This window comes from Aquarana catesbeiana, linkage group LG06, assembly GCF_042186555.1.
Source record: "Aquarana catesbeiana isolate 2022-GZ linkage group LG06, ASM4218655v1, whole genome shotgun sequence".
NCBI classification, from domain to species: domain Eukaryota; kingdom Metazoa; phylum Chordata; class Amphibia; order Anura; family Ranidae; genus Aquarana; species Aquarana catesbeiana.
The window spans coordinates 248345195-248366328 of NC_133329.1; the positions used below are offsets into that span (position 1 = coordinate 248345195).

The following is a 21134-nucleotide window of genomic DNA, read 5'->3' on the forward strand; positions in this document are numbered from 1 at the left end:
TATAGGTACTCACCTTCTAGTGCTCTACCATTTTCCCTCCTCCAATGGGCGGGAAGTAAGCCTGCCGTCCTGGAAGATATCCTAGAAAAACAGTTACCGGTAAGTAACTGTCAATTTTCTCTTAGTCATCTTCCAGGACGGCACACCTGAGAGGATAATCAAGTACCTCAGACCTACCTTAGGGTGGGACCACTGCAAGACCCTCTTGGCGGACCTTGGTTCTGCAGTGAGTTTTACCTCCACTCCATATGCTTGATGAAGGTATTATAGCTGGATCATGCGGCTGGTCTGCAGGTCTACTCCACTGATGTCCCTGCCTTCTCCGCTTTGGATGCAGGACCTAGGTGGAGTGGGCTCTTAAAGATGGAATCAGAAAACATGTTAAACTTGTAGGTTAGCAATGTTGCCTGTCACACATCTAACAACCATGGCCTATTGTGCCTGTAGGTGCTACTTAGAACCCCTAAAGATTAATCAGAGACCTGTGTTGTAAGACAAGGACACTCATTGATCACTAAGAGGGCCTGTCTTAACACTACCCTGTTCAGGGAATTAAAACTGCAAAAAAATGTGGGCCCCTAACAGACAACCTTTTTTGTTCATTTTTATCTTTACATCAGCAAAGACTAAAGGGAAGCCTACATAAGGGTAATAGATTAACCGAGGCTTGATCCCTGGGTTTAAGGCATGCCCATTCTGTGGCTTTACTTACGCCTGAGTGCCTACTTCAGGAGAATAAAGTTCATAGCAGGAGTATAACACTTATACTGCTACATCTAGTTCTGCTAGAAGGGTGAGATGAAGGCCATGCACCGAGCCGTAACCTATTCGGTCGGGTATAAATCTTTATACTTCATCTTCAGGTCATAATACGCCTCTGAACAGAACTTCCGATGTTCTTACTAAGCAGGGTGATTCTTTATCGTCTTCCTCCAGTGTCCTATAACCCTGCTGGGCTTCAACCCTAGGAAATGGTTCCAGCATTCCTGAATGTAAGGGGCTGAGGCTTTCTGACATGTGACGTCTGCAGCCAGAACTCCAGGCCCCTCCACAGAAAAGAGGGCTGAAATACAAAAGGTGATACATGCATTATTAATATCACAAATTAAAAAAGATCATAGATTGTGGACCCAGCACAATAGATTTAGACAGAAAGGACACAAGCATAGACAATAATGTGTATCCGAGTGTGGCTAGCTAAACCAACATATCAAATATGGGAGAGACCCAAATCTGCACATCAGAAAACCAGACTGTGAGGACTGTTTGTCTACATTGAAGTTCAGCCAATATGTAAAAACATTAAGACACCCGCAAACCCTCAGCCTTGGTTCACACTGGGACGACTTGTCAGGCGACCTAGTCACCTGACAAGTAGCATCCTGTTCTGTGCAATGGAACCATTCTAAATCGGCGCGATGCAAGTCGCTCTGACTTAGAAAAAGGTTCCTGTACGACTTTGGGGGCGACTTGCATTGACTTCTATACAGAAGTCGTTTCGCAAGTCGCCGCTGAGTCGTGTCCTGGGTCACCTGAGGCAGTCTCGCTGTAGGTCGTGCTGCCTCAGTGTGAACCGACCCTAAATGCTGCATGTTTCTGAAGTGCAGCTAGCTAGGTCATAACTGATATATATACATAAAGGACGGGAGTCCTGTTTACGGTGGAGTTTTACTGATGTACAGCAAAACAGGGCCATAAATATAAGACAGAAAGACCCAAACTTCTATGTTGCGTATTTCTGACAAACCACCAAATACAGTTATAAGATCAATATGGCACACAAGACAATATCTTTTCTGTTATGCAGTTCTGTAGTGCAGTCACATAGAACCAACACAGAAAGGACCCAAGCAACCTGCAGCATTGTGTTTTTCTGAAGTGCAGTAAGGTAAGGGAATCTGTAACAGAAAGCACCAACAAGCTTCAAATGTTGAGTATTTCTGTTGTGCAGCCACATAAAAACAGACAGCCTTCCTAGCTGCGATCTTTCTGGTGTATTGCAAAGTAAGGCAATAACTCCATGATGTCTATTCTTGTTGTGTAGCAAAACCTCAACCAGAAGGGACAGATAAAACTTAGGGCTCCCACACCTGTGCGACCCAACCTGCAACCGCAAAAACGCAAGAGAAAAGTCATACACTATGGCTTCCAATGGGAACCATTCGTGTCTGTGCAACTCCAGGTCGCAGCGCCACCAAGCAGACCCTGCTTTCTGGATCCACAGACCTCAAGATTACACAGGTCGCAGGTAACTTGCAATTTTCAGATTGAACAAGCGAGGGGTCCCCAATGCTGTATCTCCCTGGAGGCGCGCAGCCAACAACCCCCTGCTGTGTATCCTTAAGAAGCAGCAAGGTAGAACAATAAGAAACAGAAAAGACACCCCTCACTGCTGTGCCTTTCTGATATGCAGCCGATAAGGCAGTAAATATAGAACATACAGGACACAAACAATCTTCAATCTTTGTGTATGTCTGATGTGTAGTACTATACCAATACTGAGCAGAGACGCCACCACCCTCAATGTGTCTCCCTGCTGAGGCAGCAAAAACAAATCAGAAAAGGACAAGCAACCTCACTGCTGTGTCCCTTCTGATATGCAGCCAATAAGGCAGTAAATGTAAGACATAAAAAGGACAGACAACCTTCAATCTTGTATATATCTGATGTGCAACAATATAACAATCTGAATAGAGATAGCACATCCATATTGAAGGGATTTGGCATGCGACTCAACATGTCAAATTGCATGCCTAAAATCGGCAGCCTTTGCCCTTAATAGCACGGTCAGCCCGACGCCACTTTGCGGGCTGCACCAATTACCAAAAACAGTACCAGACTACCCCTGGCACAGGTTCAATTTGTATTTCCCAACAATTCAGGACCATCAATCTTCACTACTGCCTTTCTAATAAGCAACCAATAAGGCAGTAATACAGGACACAAAAAACCCCAGACAGAACTCAATTTGGAGTATGTCTGATGTGCAGCAATATAACAAATATGAGCAGAGGTGTCACAAGACTCAATGATGTGCATTTCCGCCATGCGTCACAAGACCAGAAAGTACAGACCACCTTCCCTGTTGTATTTTTCTGATCTGTTGCCAAATAAGGCAGTACCTTTAGGATATAACAGACAACAACCAAGCTTCAGTGCAGTGCATTTCTGATGTACAGCAATATACCCCTTATGTGCAGAAATGTCACATATCTCAATGTGTATTTCTGCTGTGCCACAAAACATCTCAGCAAGGACAAACCTTCACTACTGAGGTCTACTGGTGTGCAACCAAGGAGGAGTCATGGTGTATCCCTTTATGAAATAACCAAACAAAGCAATTTAATCCCTAGGCATAGCCTGGGCTGTAGATACTAACACTTCACCCCCAGTGAAGGAACAAATCCTAAAATGGTTAGACACCTTACTATAGTAGCTGTTGTCCTACCTTACCTCCGTAGACTGAGCAAACGCTGGCCAACTCACACACAGGTGGGGCTGATCAGAAACTAAAGTCTCAATGAGCCCAGCCCTAGAGATCAATTTAGGACAGCCTCTAGAAAAGGTGGTCACCAATTTAGCCTGGAGGAAAATAGCCACCTGCAGGCCTTAAACAAGCAATCATGTATCTATCTAGCTCTTGCATATGTTTGCACAGAAAATCCTTAATTAAAGGATATAGGAAGCGATTTATGGTAAATCGCCTTTAGATCTGTCACTGAGTTGACTGTAGCCCAAACCAACAAAAAGGTTTTTCTTACCTCCTGCACTATAATATAACCACAATGTAAAGGTGGAGTGGGAGGTTGGAGCTTATGATTCCTAGCAGCTGGGCTAATAGGGCCATATAACCTAGTGCACCTGCTGACCAGGAGAGCTTACTCCTGAATCCTTCAACCATTGCACAATCCATAAATTGTTCAGTGGTATACCTGGCCTGTAAGGAACTCTTTGTATCTACCAGGCCCCCCCCCCTTCGCTCTATTCATCCCTACTAATGTCCCACAACCGGATATGTAGGGAGAGGCTGGCAACCTACTGTTGTGATAACCACAGTGTCTCTGCTGTAAGAGGGAGCTGTGGCTGGTGGTTTTAGCAGTAGCTTCTGGGCTATTTTGTTATGCAGACCCCAGGTCCTGCACGGTACCACTCAGTAAATACAGGGGGAAGGGGAAGAAATGCCTTACCTACCTCTTTCCAATCTGAGGTGGTTTAGGCACACTCGCTCCGCTGCACCACTTGTCCACCATACAGCATCTCTGATGTAAGAGGGAGCTCTAGCTGGTGTTTTTAGCAGACGCTTCTGGGCTATTTGAATCCAGACCCCAGGGGAGATTATCTCAAATGCCCAGAAACCATCTGGCTGGGATTGGGGATTTTGCAGCTAAATTCCCAAGGTAAAGGAAAGTACTCACTGTTGTCGTCTTCCCCTTTTTCCACAGCCACCGGGCTTGCTTTTCCATCCTTATGGTCCACACGCAAGGAGGATAGCCGCCAAAGTGCCCCCCCAACTGCTGTCCCCGTAGGGAGCTGCAAGGTTAGGCTGTGTCCTGCCAGTCAGTATATACACCTGGGGGGGCAATGCCGTACGTTCTTCATTCCATTCTGAGGTGGCTTAGGCAGACATCCACCGTAATGAACTGGTGCCTCCTCGAAAGGAGGATGTGGGTGCCTGCTCCTGCTGACTCTCAGCCTTCCCTCCTGGGTAAGAGCGCGGGTCGTTCAGGCGGCGCCCTCCCCAGCAGCCCACGCGAGCTACCAGGGGCCCAGGAGTCGGGGGCCCTGGAAAGAACTGACAGCCAGCACCCCTGTCTGAACGGATGCCCAGACAGGTAAGGGGGGGGAGACAGGAAAAAGGCCCCTGAAGTTCTGGGGACACCACTGTACCCAGGGGCCTTCAGCTCTCAGGGGGGCTCTTCCAGTTTCTGCTGCCCCCCCTGAGGAAAGGATAGGGGAACCCCCCAGGAAGGATAAATATATCCGGCCAGACCCAGAGGCCCATCAGGTACTAACCAGGCCAGACCCTGCTTAGCCTCCGAGATCATACCAGATCGGGCAGGCGGCGCCCTCTTTCACTTTCAGGGTGATGTGGCCATAGGCCTTCCCAGGCATTTGGTCCGGCTCCCAGAGGGGGGACCACCAGCCCCAGGCTTCGGGTCATTTGGAAAAAAACAAACGGTTTCGCTGTGTAGGGAGAAACACAATCAAAAACTGAGGATCAAGGGGAAGGGTGGGGACTTAAAACAGCTGTCGATTGATTGTGTTTCCTGTAGGGAGGAGCCTCTCATCTCTCAGGTGTGCCGTCCTGGAAGATGACTAAGAGAAAACAGCGCCACTTTTAAAAAGTGCCTCAGGCTTAACACCATCTGTGGCCACAGTGTTTGAAAAGGTTAAAAAATATGCAAGTGACAGTCCCAAAGCTCATGCCATTACAGCTAAAATTATGGAATTTGTTGCATTAGACGACCAGCCATTCTCTGTTGTGGAGGACATTGGATTCCGTAGGCTCATGCAACATATTGAGCCGCGTTACTCACTACCAAGCAGACGCTACTTTGCAGATACCAGTCTACATGAATTGTTTAGCAGCATTAGAAAACACGTTTAGGAGCTCATGACTACCGACATCATAGCAATCAGTTTTATTACCGACATTTGGAGTTCGGATGTCAGTCCAACAAGCATGCTCAGCCTGACAGTGCAGTGGATAGATGACAAATTTCAATTGCAAAACATCCTACTTAACGCACATGAGTTTGTTGGATCACATACTGCAGCAGCAATATCTGATGCTTTAAAAACCATGCTTGACACTTGGCACATTGAGAAGTCTAAAGTGCATTTGATTGTCCGAGATAATGCGTGGAACAAGGCAAAGGCAATGGGGGACAGTGAACTTCAAAGCATACCGTGCATGGCACACACGCTACAATTGGCTGTGAATGAAGGATTGCTGAGTCAGCGCACCATATCTGATATCGTATCAAAAGGAAGAAAAATTGTGGGTCACTTTCAGCATTCTCCGCTTGCTTATTCCAGATTACAAGCTTTGCAGATGCAGTTTGGAATGGCACCGAAACGACTGCAGCAAGATGTAGCCACTCGTTGGAACAGCACCTACTATATGCTACAAAGTCTTTTTGAACAAAAGCGTGTTTTAGCTGCATACATTGCAGATTACGAGCTGCCAGCAACACTGAGTGCACATCAGTGGACGTTAGTTGAAAATAGTTTGTCTCTTCTATCTCCATTTGAACAGTTAACAGAAGAAATAAGCTCAGCTAATGCTTCCATTGCTGAAGTTATCCCCTTGATTGCTGCACTGAAGCGTCTGCTTGGAAAAGAGGTAGAAACAGACCATGGCGTAAAAACGGCTAAAACCACTCTACTGGTGGCCGTAACCTACCGGTTTCAAGACACAGAGTCCAACCATCTGTACTGCATTACAACAGTTCTAGATCCTCGATTTAAAGAGCATTACTTTAATATGGAGAAAAAGCAGCGTGCACGGCAAATGATACTGGCACAAATAGAGGTGGTGGAAGCATCTAGTGAAGGAGTTTCGAGGTGTCGCACAGAGGAAAGTGAGAAACGATCGCATACAAGTGAAGAGGAACACACTCCCTCCATATCCGATATGTTTGAAGAAATTTTACACGAATGCACCCCAATCCATAGCGGTGCCACAACAAGTGCAACTACACAACAGCTGGACATTTATTTAGCTGAACAGCCTATTACCAGAAGCGACAATCCACTTGAGTACTGGCGCATCAACAAAGAAGGTTTTCCCTTGCTTGCACAGATTGCACGCAGATATTTATCTGCCCCAAGCACCAGTACAGAGAGTGAGAGACTATTCAGTCTAGCATCTCATATTCTTGATGAGAAGAGAAACTGTCTCTCCTGTGAGAAAGCTGAACAGCTTTTGTTCTTAAAGTGAAATCTGCCACTTTTACTGAAATAGATTTAAAAATCCATAGCATAGACCAATTAAATTTACCATGTTGAACATAGTAAAATAATTGGTATTGGACAATTGGAACATACAACATAGTATCACTGACCACCTAGTATGTTCCAATTGTATAGTTGTGCCATTTGTTGGTTGTTCATTGTAGTTCTTCTACAGTTTTTTGCACTTCAATTTAAGAGAGAGCTCCAGCTTTTGAACTACTGTACCATAGTTTGTTGCTGTTGGGCTAAAAGTTACACTATGTCTCTCCCTAAGCTGTCAGGCCGCTGCATGTGCAAATGCAAAACTGTATGTTCTGTATCTGTGGCTGTCTACATACTACAGTACTATACTGCACTGTGTTCCGGGTATGGGCGGTGACTTCAATAAACACAGACTAGTCTACATTGCTTGCTGTGATTGGCTGAGCACCGCTGCTGTAGACTAGTCTGTGTTCCACTTCCAGGATGTCTCCGCCCATACCTGGGGCCTGGGTCTACTGTATGACTAGTATGTATCTAACCTGCAGCTACATACATACACTTTTATATCGCACATCCAGCCGCTGACACCTTTGGGAGAGAACTTGGGGAAAAAACTACTAGTTCTCATTTAAGTTGAAAGAAAATAAAATAAAAATTGTATTATAGCATAGCAGATAGCACTGTACTATGTTATATTTACAGAAACTGTGAAACAGAATAACGGCCTTCTGCCATATTCCTGTTATGGTTAGTTGAGAGAGTTGTTCTTTAAAGTACTTATACATAGTTTGTTCAAGTTCTGTTGTTGGGCCAAACTATGTCATTGTCTCTGGGCTCTCTCCCTAAGCTGTCAGCCCGCTGCATGTGCAAAACTGTATGTTCTGTATCTGTGGCTGTCTACTCTACATACAGTACTATATACACTATACCGCACTGTGTTCTGGGTATGGACGGAGACTTCCATAAACACAGACTAGTCTACATTGCTTGCAGTGATTGGCTGAGCACCGCTGCTGTAGACTAGTCTGTGTTCCCGGATGTCTCCGCCCATACCCGGGGCTGGAACTACTGCGGTCTACTGTATGACTACGTATGTAACCCGCAGCTACATACATACACTTATCGCACATCCAGCCGCTGAAACCTTAGGGAGAGAGAACTGAATTACTAGTTCTGATGTAAGTTGGAAATTAATAAAATATAAAAAAGTCAGTCTTTGGCATTTTTATATCATTATTATATTACTATTAAATAATTATTATTAATAATATTATATATTATTATTTATTTTATTTTTTTATGCCTGTTTTATTTGGTATAGTGGTGCAATGTGCACTGACTGCAGTCTTATTTTATTTTATTTTTATCTTCTGTGTCCACTGTCCAATTCTATGTGGGTTACTTTTTATTAAAGTAATTCTTGACATTACTGGATTGTAGTATTCTTTTCTTCATAAAATTAATGATTAAGTTGAATATAAATAATAACGAATACGAACGTAACACAATTTTGTATATCCAATAATTTTTTTGGGTAATAGAAAAAAAAAAGCCTATTTCGGTTTCGGTTTACGGGATCAAGGAAGATTTATTTTCGGTATCGGTTTCGGACCCAAAAAACCCATTCAGTGCATCCCTGACACCCCTTCATTTCTTGAGGCTCGAAAACGCCAGGACAGTACAAATATCCCTGAATTACCACTTTTTTGGAAAGTAGACAGTCCAAGGTAATAAGAGGCATGGTGAGTTTTTAGTTGTAATTGTAAGTTGTAATTTTTGGTCACAATTATTTGGAAAATGAAGAAATTAAAAAAAAAAAAAAAAAAAAAAAAGTTTTTACGTTTTTGTTTTTTTACATACCGTCACCATTGCAGTACAGCGTTATCATATAAAACTGGTGTGGCAGTGATCAAGGACACTGACTGGTGACAATTTTATTACCTTTTCTTTTTTTTTTTTATAAACACACTGACCAGAGCAATACAGTATTACCATAGTCTTCGGAAGTGATCAGGTTTTTTCTTTTTTTACACATTATGATTGCTTATACCAATACATTTCATTGGTATAAGCAACCACATTTACTGAATTCAACTGGTTCATTTAGAGTCTTTTGTCGTGATTAGCTGGTATTGGCCAAAGCTAAATCACAGGGTACAGATGTTCTGTGATTGGCCCTGTTTGTGCCATGTGATCACTGTGATCAATCACAGTTAGTAACACAACTGTATGCAATAGATGGCATGAAAGGAAGCCATCCATTGTTTACAACTGTCATGTGAGCTGTGATTGGTCACAGCGATCACATGGTACTGGCAGCAGGAACAGCTGGTGATAGATCAAACTGCTGCGTGGCCCCATGAGAGGTGCGTTCTGGGAGGACATTATTGTACTATAGGCCGGGGAAGGAGGGGTTAACACTGACAGGGGTCTTTACAATGGTCAGCTTTCATTCATTTGTGTAAAATCTTTATTCCAAAAGGGGGGGGGGGGAATAGGATTTTTATAACAGCTTACCTGTAAAATCCTTTTCTTTGATGTACATCACGGGACACAGAGCCATAGTAATTACTATGTCGGTTATAGGCCACCTTCAGGTGATGGACACTGGCACACCCTAAGACAGGAAGTCCACTCCCTATATAACCCCTCCCAGTACTGGGAGTACCTCAGTTTTTGTAGCAAAGCAATACACGTGTATACCAGAAAGATCTACATCACAGGACAGAGAGCCATAGTAATTACTATGTGGGATGTCCCAGAGCAATGCCAACTGAGGGGAGGGAGACACAACAGAATTAGGGCAACATGAAACTAGAGGACTTATACTGCTGCCTGCAGCACATTACACCCAAAGGCAATATCCTCATGACTTTTTACATTCAACTGATAAAATCTGGTAAATGTATGGACTAAAGACCAAGTTGAAGCCTTGCAGACTTGAACCATGGAAGCTTGGTGATGCACTCCCACGAAGCACTAACAGTCCTAGTGAAGTGCGCTTTTGATTTGAGAGGGTGGAATCCTCCTCTTTAAACCACAAGCCTGAACAGTTACTTGCTGAATCAATTTAGAAATAGTAGATTTCAATGCTGCTGTCCTTTTTCTAGGACCTGCAGGCAACACAACACATCCGTTTTTCGAATCTGAGCAGTTGCCTTCAAGTAGACCTTGAGTGCTCTCACCACATCAAGAGAATGTAGTAATTTCCCTTCCGTAGAACAGGGTTCTGGGAAAAATTAAGATAGAACAATATCCTGGTTCAGATAAAAACTAGATACTACCTTCGGTAGAAAGTTAGGATGAGGAGGCAATACTACCTTATCCTTGTGAATAATCAAATATGGCTCTTTACAAGAAAGAGCAACCAACTCTGATACCCTTCTTGCAGAAGATATGGCTGCCAGAAAATTAGTTTCATTGTCAAAAGGACCAAGGGAATATGCTGTATCGGTTCAAAAAGGCTGTTTCAACAATGCCGACAGAACCAAATTCAAGTCCCAAGGGTTCAGGGGTGACTTAAGCGAAGGATTAAGCCGTGTTACCCCCTGAATAAGCTACGAACCAAAGAACGCGAAGCAAGTGGTTGTTGAAATAATACCGATAAGGCCGAAACCTGGCCTTTGATAGTACGCAATGCCAGCTTCATTTCTAACCCCATCTACAGAAGTCAAGAATTCTACCTATGACATAGTTCCTGGGCTGCCAACCCCTGGATTAACACCAGGAGACGTATGCTTTCCAGACTCTATAATCTATGATTCTGGAAACCAGCTTCTCTGCATTAACCAAGGTAAATACCACTGGATCTGGCAGCACACGCTTCTTCAGAATATGGGTCTCAATAGCCAAACCGTTAAATTTAGCGTTTATAAGGTAGGATGGAATACTGGACCTTGCGAGAGAAGGTCTGGACGTGGTGGTAGGGTCCATGAATCCCCTACCGCCATCTTTATGATCTCTGAATACCAAGATCTTCTGGGCCACAAGAATCACGGATTTCCCTTCCTGCTTGATCCTGCGAAGCAGTTGTGGAAGCAGCAGAATAGGAGGAAATAAATCAGTGAGAAATGATTGCCCGGGAATACTAAGGCATCTGTTCCGCATGCTAGTGGATCCCTTGTTCTGGACACAAAGTTGTCGATTCTCTTGTTGAACCTTGACGCAAACAGATCTACATCTGGGATCCCCCCATCTTCGGCGCATTGCCAGGAAGATAGCGGAGTGAAGGGAACATTCTCCCGAGAACAACTGCTGGCAACTCAAGTAGTCCGCCTGCCAATTTCCTATTCCCGGAATGAAGACTGACGATAGGTAAGGTACATTGTTTTCTGCCCAAGTTGAGATATGATTCACCTCTCTCTGGGCCGCACGACTTCTCGTGCCCCCCTTGGTGATTGATATAGGCCACTGATGTGGCATTGTCGGATTGGATCCTGACAGGACAATTCCGTAACCTGAATGTTCAGGCCCTCAGGCCCAAGCGCGCTGCCTGGATCTCTAGAAGGTTGATGGGCAATGTCATTGTTACCATCTTCCAGGTAACTGGTAGGAAAGATTTTCCCTTCTGCAGATTCTTGGTTATCAACCACCAACTGAGGCTTTGGTGCACCCTGGAGACAGATACATTGGGAAATCTAGAGCTTGGATTTTCTTGTTCCAAGCCGATGAGATACTGTTTTGCAGCAGCCTCAAATGAAACTGAGCATAAGGAACGGCCTTGAATGAAGCCACCATCTTTCCCAACAATCTCATGCAAAGTCGAATAGAAGGATTCTTCTTTGCCTTGACCACCTGAATCAGTTCCTTTATGTCCCTGATCTTTGCTTGGGGCAAGAATACCCTTTTCTGGGCTGTATCAATAATCAGACCCAAGCATTCTAATTTCCTTGATAGTTTTTTAAGGAGGATTTCTCTAGGTGGAGAATCCAACCTAGGTATCCAGGTAGCTGACTGTGGATCATACTTTAGTCTAAGCGGGCCACCAACTGGTCTATCAAGAGCAGATGGTCTAGGTAAGCTATAATCGTTATACCTTGGGCTCTTAATCTGGCTACAGGAGGGGCCAGGACCTTTGTAAATACTTAAGGTGCAGTAGCTAGATCGAAAGGCAGAGCTACAAACTGAAAACAAAGATTTTCTACCTCGAAACGTAGATATTTCTGGTGAGCGGGAAATATAGGTACATGGAGGTATGCATCCCTGATGTCCATTGAAGCCAGTTCTCCGCCTTGTAGGACGGAGTCCACTGATCGGATTGACTCCATGCGAAAAGAGCGGATATTCAGAAACCGGTTTAGATCTTTGAGATCTAGAATGGGTCTGACATACACATTTGGTTTTGGTACCGTGAAAAGGTTTAAATAAAACTCCAATCCCTGCTCTTGCATGAGAACCACTAAGATCAATTTTTTGAGACAAAAGATGGTCCAATGCTTGAAAGAGAGACTTCTTTTCCTCTGGAATCTGAGAAAAACGAGGAGACGGGGACTTTCGGAACTCAAGCTTGTACCCTAGAGTTATCGAGGAACTCACCCATCTGCAGCCTACGGCACCTGGTATTCCCGGGTGGTCCCCCATCCAGGTACTGACTAGGCCTGACCCTGCTTAGCCTCTGAGATCAGACGAGATCGGGTGCTTACAGGGTGATGTGGCTGTAGGCTCCCGACACTCTTCCTACCACACCCGTGAAAACTGCAGAAGTCTTCCCCCCACTTCGAGCAAGCGGGGGGCACCCCCTCATAAGGAGGCTCCAGTTCCCCTCTTGAACGTGACGGCAGAGGCCGTCATGACTGCCTGGGGGCAGATGTTCCTGACACTGGAAAAGGAGACACTGGAGAAGGAGCTTGTTTAAATGAAATACTCCTCTTCCTGACTAGCAAAAGGGTACTTTTTCCACTAGGTTTTTTGGATGTATTTATCCAAATCATCCCCAAACAGCTGTTTACCGAAAAGGAAAACTAGCCAGGAGCTTTGCATGACGCTTCGGCTGACCAATCTTTCAACCACAAGATTCTATGCCTATGCACCAGCCTAAGCGTAAGGCACGAGGCTTGAAGAATAGAATCTCTTATGGAGTCTATTGCTAAACATAATGCCACTGGTAACTCAGCTAGATCCTGGCCTGCTGATCAGGAATAACTTTGAGCACCTGTTTAAACTGGTCTCTCAATGATTGACATACACCAATTGCTGCTAGCGCAGGTTGAGTCAGAGAAAACGTTTTTTTTTTATATAATAGGAATTCTAACTTCTTATCCATTGGATCCCTAAGCATATGAGCATTGTCTACCGGACAAGTCAAACTTTCATTCACAGTGAATATAGCAGTGACAATTGCTGGTATCTCCCTCCTCTTAATGAATTTTTCCTCCATAGGATAAAGTGTTATAGGAGGAAAAAAATGCCTATCTAGGTGATCCCACTCAGACTACATAAGCCTTTCCAGCAATGAATGGACAGGAAAGGCATGCACAGCTTGGGGAGGCTTTAGTGAACCCAAACAAAAAGTGGGCATATCAACTGACTCAATGAAGAGTAGCAAAAATGCACCATCAATCTTTCAGTGTACTAGGAAAATAAATGTAGCGCATGAACTGTAAACAGAAGTCCCAAATCAAGGAAGCAACTAAAATGAATAGTGTCCACAACCACAAAAAAAACTTATAAGTCTCTCGGTATGGATGAATAAAAGTGAATAGAAAAACTATAAAGTGTAAGGTGTCCCATTAGCTGTAGTGAGTAAATGTGTAGCGGCAAATGTTCAAACACAGGTGGATCCTTAAATCTTCCAGAAGAACTGTATCCAACAACTGTATGTGTCTTGGTACAAATGCTGTGTAAGAAACTCTTACCGGATACATTGGATTCCCTTGTCAGCGACAGGGAATCACTCGAGCAGATTGCCTCTCAAGGCCTGGAAGCGGACATCACAACTCTGGAAACCTTCTGGATCAAACTCTGTATGGATCTCCCGGGGTCGCCAGGTGGGTCCTCCCAAAGGATGGCCAAGGTACGGATCAGAGGAGATGATGCGTCCCGCATGAGACTGGAGTGGAGGCTGAATATTCTCTCAGATGGTATGTGGAGAAAAAATAAACAGGCTCCACATGGTGCAGATGAGCAAGGTGGGTTTTTTATTGCTAAAAAGCCTGGTTGACAATAAAATGTGATCACAAAATATAAAAGCAAAAATGGGCAACAAGGAGGATGCTGAGAGCGCCCGACGCGTTTCGATCAATGCATGCCCCAGTAGATGATCCATTGATCGAAATGTGTCGGTCGCTCTCAGCATCCTCCTTGTTGCCCATTTTTGCTTTTATATTTTGTGATCACATTTTATTGTCAACCAGGCTTTTTAGCAATAAAAAACCCTTGTTGCCCATTTTTGCTTTTATATTTTGTGATCACATTTTATTGTCAACCAGGCTTTTTAGCAATAAAAAACACACCTTGCTCATCTGCACCATGTGGAGCCTGTTTATTTTTTCTCCACATACCATCTGAGAGAATATTCAGCCTCCACTCCAGTCTCATGCGGGACGCATCATCTCCTCTGATCCGTATCTTGGCCATCCTTTGGGAGGACCCACCTGGCGACCCCGGGAGATCCATACAGAGTTTGATCCAGAAGGTTTCCAGAGTTGTGATGTCCGCTTCCAGGCCTTGAGAGGCAATCTGCTCGAGTGATTCCCTGTCGCTGACAAGGGATTCCAATGTATCCGGTAAGAGTTTCTTACACACCATTTGTACCAAGACACATACAGTTGTTGGATACAGTTCTTCTGGAAGATTTAAGGATCCACCTGTGTTTGAACATTTGCCGCTACACATTTACTCACTACATCTAATGGGACACCTTACACTTTATAGTTTTTCTATTCACTTTTATTCATCCATACCGAGAGACTTATAAGTTTTTTTGTGGTTGTGGACACTATTCATTTTAGTTGCTTCCTTGATTTGGGACTTCTGTTTACAGTTCATGCGCTACATTTATTTTCCTAGTATTTCTTGTTTGTTGTCACTTTGTATGTAGCGGCTCCTTATTTTCATTTTTAGCGCAGTGTATACAATTAATTTTACAATCTTTCAGAGTGTGAAGATGATCCCCGTGGATTTGACCCCTCAGAAGAGGAGTCATAAGCCTCTCCACAGTCCCCTGAGGGAAATTCGTCCTCTCCCACCCCCAGGAGCCTCAGTTTGAGGGTCCTTTTGTAATGAAAAGATCACATTTTATCCCAATCTGGGATGCGATTAAAGCCGCTAGCCAATCCTATTATGGCTTGAGGAAAAAACCTTCTCCAGTAATATAGACAGGGGCTGCAGTATTGAAAACAATTGCAACATTTGATAGCCCTGATGGCTCACTCTGAGGGGAGGATGCCATTGTAGAGATGAGTTTAGGCTGTTTAGAGCTTGAAGGAGTCCCTTTTGAGCCCTTTTTGGGGTGTTTCTACCTCCCCTTCTGACCATAGCCCGATGCACAAATGCAGAGGTACTACCAGAAGAAATCACATTCACTGCTTGAGAAAATAGTCCAGCAACTGTCGCTGCCATTAATGCTCAGCCTGATGCTTCAGTAAATGTGCCAAAATAATGCCAGTGTCACCACTTACATGCCCCTTTTTAGCTTTTGTGTCTCTCTGATGGCTGCAGTCAGCAAAAAATGGAGCCTTTTAAAAAGTACCCCTGCGCTGGACGTTGCTGCACGCCAACGCCACGGTAAGCCACACCCACACCGTGTTTCCACCATGCCCCCCCTACTCCTTTCAAAAACATTTTCTCGCACGAGCGCAGACCTCTGATCCAACGGGATCTGCGTGAGTGTAGGGGGAGGGCGGTGAGGAGCAGGGCTGTGAAAAACCTCCGTACAGAGGTGGTGGAGAGCGGAGCAGCATTTGAAGATCATTCTGGCTTCTCCCTCTACTCAGAGAGAGGGGGAGAGTTTTTAGAGAAAAATCCCCCCCCCCAACATCTTACCGGAGTCCTGTGACTGCTAGCCGGAGGAAACTGCAGCTTCTGCTGACACAGCATGATCTGAGAAAGCATGACAAGTTACGTGCTCTATACAACCCCCAGTGGTGACTTTTAGGCATGACAACAACATTTACTTTTTAAAGGAAACAATTCATAAGAAAGTTAAAAATCCCTTAGAAATCTCCACTTACCTTTCCCGCCTCAGGGATTTCTGTGGTAAAACCAACAGACCCAATCTTCAGCCCTCACAGTGGGCTCCGTTTAAAAAACCTTCAGTAACTGGGGCCCCTTTTTATCGGGGGATCCGCACTCCTGGACCCGTAATAGCACCCCGCCAGAATAAACTAATGGCTGAAAAAAACAAAAGCACTGGATCCCGGGGTCCAGCTCTCTAGAAAGAGAAGCATTACGGGCTAAACCTTGTTTCTCCCGCTACTAGGCCCAGGTACCATTCAATTCAGCCTAAAAAGACACTTTGAATGGATCCAGCTGCATAGCTAGCCCCAGCAAGGATTGCTCCAATGGAGCTCAGCACAGCACATCTTTACTCGTGACCAACACCTTAGACACTGGAGAAAAAACTGAGGTACTCCCAGTAGTGGGAGGGGTTATATAGGGAGTGCACTTCCTGTCTTAGGGTGTGCCAGTGTCCATCACCTGAAGGTGTCCTATAACCCACATAGTAATTACTATGGCTCTGTGTCCCGTGATTTACGGTTAAGAAACTGCTACTGTAACTGCTTAAAAAGCGTTAGCTGTTATTGGGTCTTAATTTGTTAGTCAAGGTTGTTGGTTGAACTAGATGGACTTGTGTCTTTTTTCCACCAGATTAACTATGTAACTATGCAAGTCATTTTAGATCACTTAGAGCATCCAACACTACCCTCTCTCCAGACTAGCAAAGCTGCAGTCCAGAGTTGTCTGTTGCTCATCCATCCAAAGAAAGCCATCCTAAGACAGAAGTGTGCTAGGGCTAGTTTACACTTGCTTCAAAACAAGGCTTTGGACACACTTTGTTAAAGCTCTCTAAATGCCAGTCAAAGCTCCTGTCAATAAATAAAATGGTTAGCTTACAGTACTGTTTACACCTAGCGGTTGCTTTGCTTAAAAAATTATACCCCATATCGCTTTAGTGGCGCTTCAAAGCCTCCACAGAACTCTATGACAAAGCTCACTTGAAGCGCCTGCAGCTTTTGAGAGATTTTAACCCAGCTTTAGCTTCGCTTTGTTTGGAGAAATTGCAGGTATGAGATATACACACACACACACACACACACACACACACGGCATCTGTCAAGCTTCAACAAAGCTTCAAAAGAGCATCACGGAAGCATCACTGACGCACCACCAAAACTTCATCGAAGCACCACCATAACATCAAAAACACATCATAAAAGCATGTTGAAGCAGTAGGCGCTTTAATGTGTGTTGAAGCCAAAGCAAGTGTAATTGAGCCCTTACGGGCCAATTCACAAGTTTAAAGAATAAGTTCACCTTTTGGGAAAAAAATAAATAAATAAATGCAAATATTTTTGCAGGGAAATAAATGCTCATTTATTATTTTTCCCTAAGAAGCCTGGAAAGCATTGCACCCCTGATCAGTGGATTAGGGGTGCAATGCCACACTCCAGCACACAAGCCCTGCATATGGGCTGACTGTTTCCAAGCTGCAGGGCTTGTAAATGAACTACTAGCCCGCTCATCAGTGACCTCGCAGTCCATTCAGAACTACAAGCCGTCAGCCACAAAGTAGCTGTAGATCGTGTATTCACAAGAAACTGTGGATGAATGATGCGGCTGTATGGCCGGAGCCACGTGGCTGCAAAATTTTCAAATCGTGACAGTGGGCATGGGGGAGAAGATCCCCACTAATTGTCACAGGAGAGGGGGAAAAGCTGCAGCTGATGGAACATGTTACATGTTCCACCTTAAATACGGTGTAACATGTTCCAAAAGGTGATGAATGCATCATTTAAAATAAAGGGATAAAAAAGATAACTTATGAAGCCATCACATTTAAGAATTTGTAAGCTGAAATATAGTACATTTTTGTTTTTCTGTTTAATATAGGATACCAGTGGAACATGAACAGGGAACGGGAATTTCACCTATGCTAGGGATAACAGGTCACCCATACCGGTTGTTCACACGGAATCAATGCTACCTTTAAAAGGTATAACTAAAAGGCAAAGCTGATTTTTTTTTTTGTTTTGGATAGAGTGGAGAGGGATTAGAACACCTGCCAGTTTGTATTGCCGTCTGTGCCCCTGTTAGGGAGATTCACCCTCTCTATTGGTCCAGTTTACCATTATCATTGAAAGTTAAAAAATTACCCAAAATTTTGGGTTGTCCCCAGAAAAGTATTAGAGGGGAAATCTTCCAATGGGTATACTAGTTCTGGTGAACGGAGGGTCCCCAAAAAATTCCCTTGAATTACAGGGACTTCCTCTCACTTCCTGTTTGGTTATGGGACAAGAAGTGAAATCTCTGCAATAGGACACAGATGGCGAAAAAATAATTTGACAGGGATTATAACCCTTCCTTGCGCTATCCAAAATGAAAAAAAAAATGTTTGCCTATAGTTCTACTGCAAGTTGATTTTTGTATTTTTCTAAAATGTGCTTAAGGATTCTTTTTTTTTTTTTTTTTTTTAATACCAGTAAAATTTAAAAAAATGCCTGGAAATCTACCTTACAAGATCAGATCGAAAAAGTGCATTTTATAGTTTTTGAGGAAATTAAAACAAGATCACCTAAAGACAAAAAAAATAAAATAAAAACACACAACTTACACCAGTAACAGAGTGCTTCCAGTTTCTTGTTTCAACTAAAACCCATGTTGAGAACACTAAAAAAAAATATATATATATTAATAATACATTTAAAATAAAAAAACTGAAAACATTCTAAATGACAGTTTATGGAAATACATTTTTCCATTCACACACCTGAGAAAAAACACATCAGTACAGTGATCATGTGCTATATAACTCACCAACCTTAAGGAGTATAAGGGCTCATGCACACTGCAGCTCAAAAAAGAAAAAAAAGCTACTTTTACAGGCATTTGAGCTTTTAGACCCCTTTCACACTGAGGTGCTTTACAGGCGCTACAGCGCTAAAAATGTTGCCTGCATAGCGCCTGTAAAGAGCAGCTCCTGTCTCTCCAGTGTGAAAGCCTGAGTGCTTTCACACTGGAGCGGTGCGCTTGCAGGACGTTAAACTCCTGCAAGCAGCATCTTTGGAGTGGTGAAGAAGCGGTGCATACACCGCTCCTGCCCATTGAAATCAATGGGGCAGCGCGGCTATACCGCCGGCATAGCACTGCTGCCCACTAGCAGCCGAATAGCGCCGCAAAATTGATGGTAAAGCGCCGCTAAAAATAGCGGCGCTTTACCGCCGACGCACCCACCACCCCAGTGTGAAAGGGGCCTAATTTCAGCTTGAAGAAGCTTGTTTTTTCGTGCTCTTGTGCATGTTTTTATTGAGCTCCTTCAAGCGCCTTTCAGCTTCTTTGAGCATAAGCATTTTTTTCACAAGCCCTCCAAGATAGGATTTTCTTAACCACTGTATAAACAAAACAAAAAGCTGGAACAAACATTTTCAAGCTCTTTTGAGCTCTTTGGGGCACTAGCGCCTCTCAAAAACGTGAGTTTGGGGGGGTTCTGCCTGTAGGAGCATATGCCTGAAAAAGCCAAAGTGTGCATGGACACATTTTCTTACATGGAGGGGAGTTTCTAGGCAGAAAAAATGAGAGCTCAAAAACCTGTAGGAGCCGCTTCTTTGAGCTCCTTAGAGTTGCAGTGTGCATGAGCCCTAATCATAACCAGTAGGAAAACTAAAGACTAGAGTTGCAGAAAAGTAACGGGAATCTCTTGGGGAAAGAATTTAGAAGGAAAAAAAACAGAAAAGAGGGAAGGCTGCTACTGAGCTGTTGTAGGAAACCTATTAACAGAATCAAGGTAAAAAGTACAATTTGTTGACAAAGTTCTGCACTTAGTTGTTCTAGATCGGGGTAGGCAACTTTAAGAGGTGGAGAGCTACCTGAACAACATGGGAGAAGTCAAAGATCACCCGTCACAGTACTGCCCAAAGTCGCCTCCTCACAACTGATTTAAATCTCCAATTGCCATGCAATACATGTGATTGTTATATGGTAGTATGGCAATCATGGGTTTAAAATCAGGTGATGGGAAGGTAACATATCGCCTCACCACCTGTCAAGCATGCTCTGATCGCTTTTCAGAGGAGCAGCAGTGCCTGCTTCACTTGTGAATGAGCCCTCAGTTGCATTCCGCAGCGGCACCCTTAGGGCTCGTTCACACAAAGTTGGGGTGTGGTAAAAACCTGTGGTTGAGTTTACCAGCTGGAATTAAACCCCCCGTTGCTTTTGGTAGGTACTACTGCCTGGCAAATCGCAACCCATTCAAATAAATGGGGCTACTCTGCAAGCGCCCTGCAACTGCAAGCTTCTGTGGGGCCCAAGGGGTTAATCAGGTGGTGAGAAAGCAACACAATGCTGCCTGCTTTAATACCTTGTTTGCTGTACTGCACAAAGTTGCAGGGCACTTGCAGTGTGACCTCTTTCACTTGAATGGGTCATGCTTGGCAGGTGTTATACCCACCAAATATGACAGGGCGTATAACTCCTGTTGCGGCTGTGACATGTGCACACCCCTGGCCACTGCAGCTAAACGGGGTGCAGTTGGGGCGGGGACATCTTAACTATGGGGTTTTATTAGCCCCAAAACTGGTAATGTAAATGAATCCTTAGTTTTCTGAGCCCCCTATAAGGCTGCTTTCACACTGAAGTGCTGCGGTTTACCTGCACTGTGGGTGCAGTGCAGTGCATTTGTAACTTTCCTGGGTTAGATGCGCTTTGTCATATACTTCTATAATATCCTGTAGGTGTGGTGCACTTTCTGAAAGCGCACCAAAAGTCCTGCATTCAGGAGTTTTGGTGCACTTTTAAAAAGTGCACCAAACCTCCAGGATACAATTAGTCTATGGCTAAGCTCAACAAGCCCGCAGGAAAGCTGAGGGTACACTGCACCCGTGGTGTGAGAAAATCGCAGTGTGAAAGCAGCCCTATATTATGCCCAGTGTATTGCTTCACACTGACCCGAGGATCTCTTCTTTCCTGCCGACACTCCTTTGGAGAGCACAAGGATAAGAGGTGAAGTGCAGTTGGTACCACATCAGACAGGAGCCAGCACT

At 44.2% G+C, this 21134-nt stretch overlaps 1 protein-coding gene and 1 pseudogene across 4 annotated transcripts in view; both read right to left on the bottom strand.

Moving 5' to 3' along the window:
• PGAP1 (post-GPI attachment to proteins inositol deacylase 1) overlaps positions 1–21134 on the bottom strand; it is a 479543-nt gene that overhangs the window by 347121 nt on the left and 111288 nt on the right. For all 4 annotated transcript variants that reach the window (XM_073633146.1, XM_073633147.1, XM_073633144.1 and 1 more), the window contains exon 9: positions 18710–18765. In XM_073633146.1, the coding sequence (XP_073489247.1) occupies positions 18710–18765 (56 nt within the window). The remainder of the gene's footprint in view (positions 1–18709; positions 18766–21134) is intronic.
• LOC141101837 (5S ribosomal RNA) lies at positions 12483–12601 on the bottom strand (annotated as a pseudogene).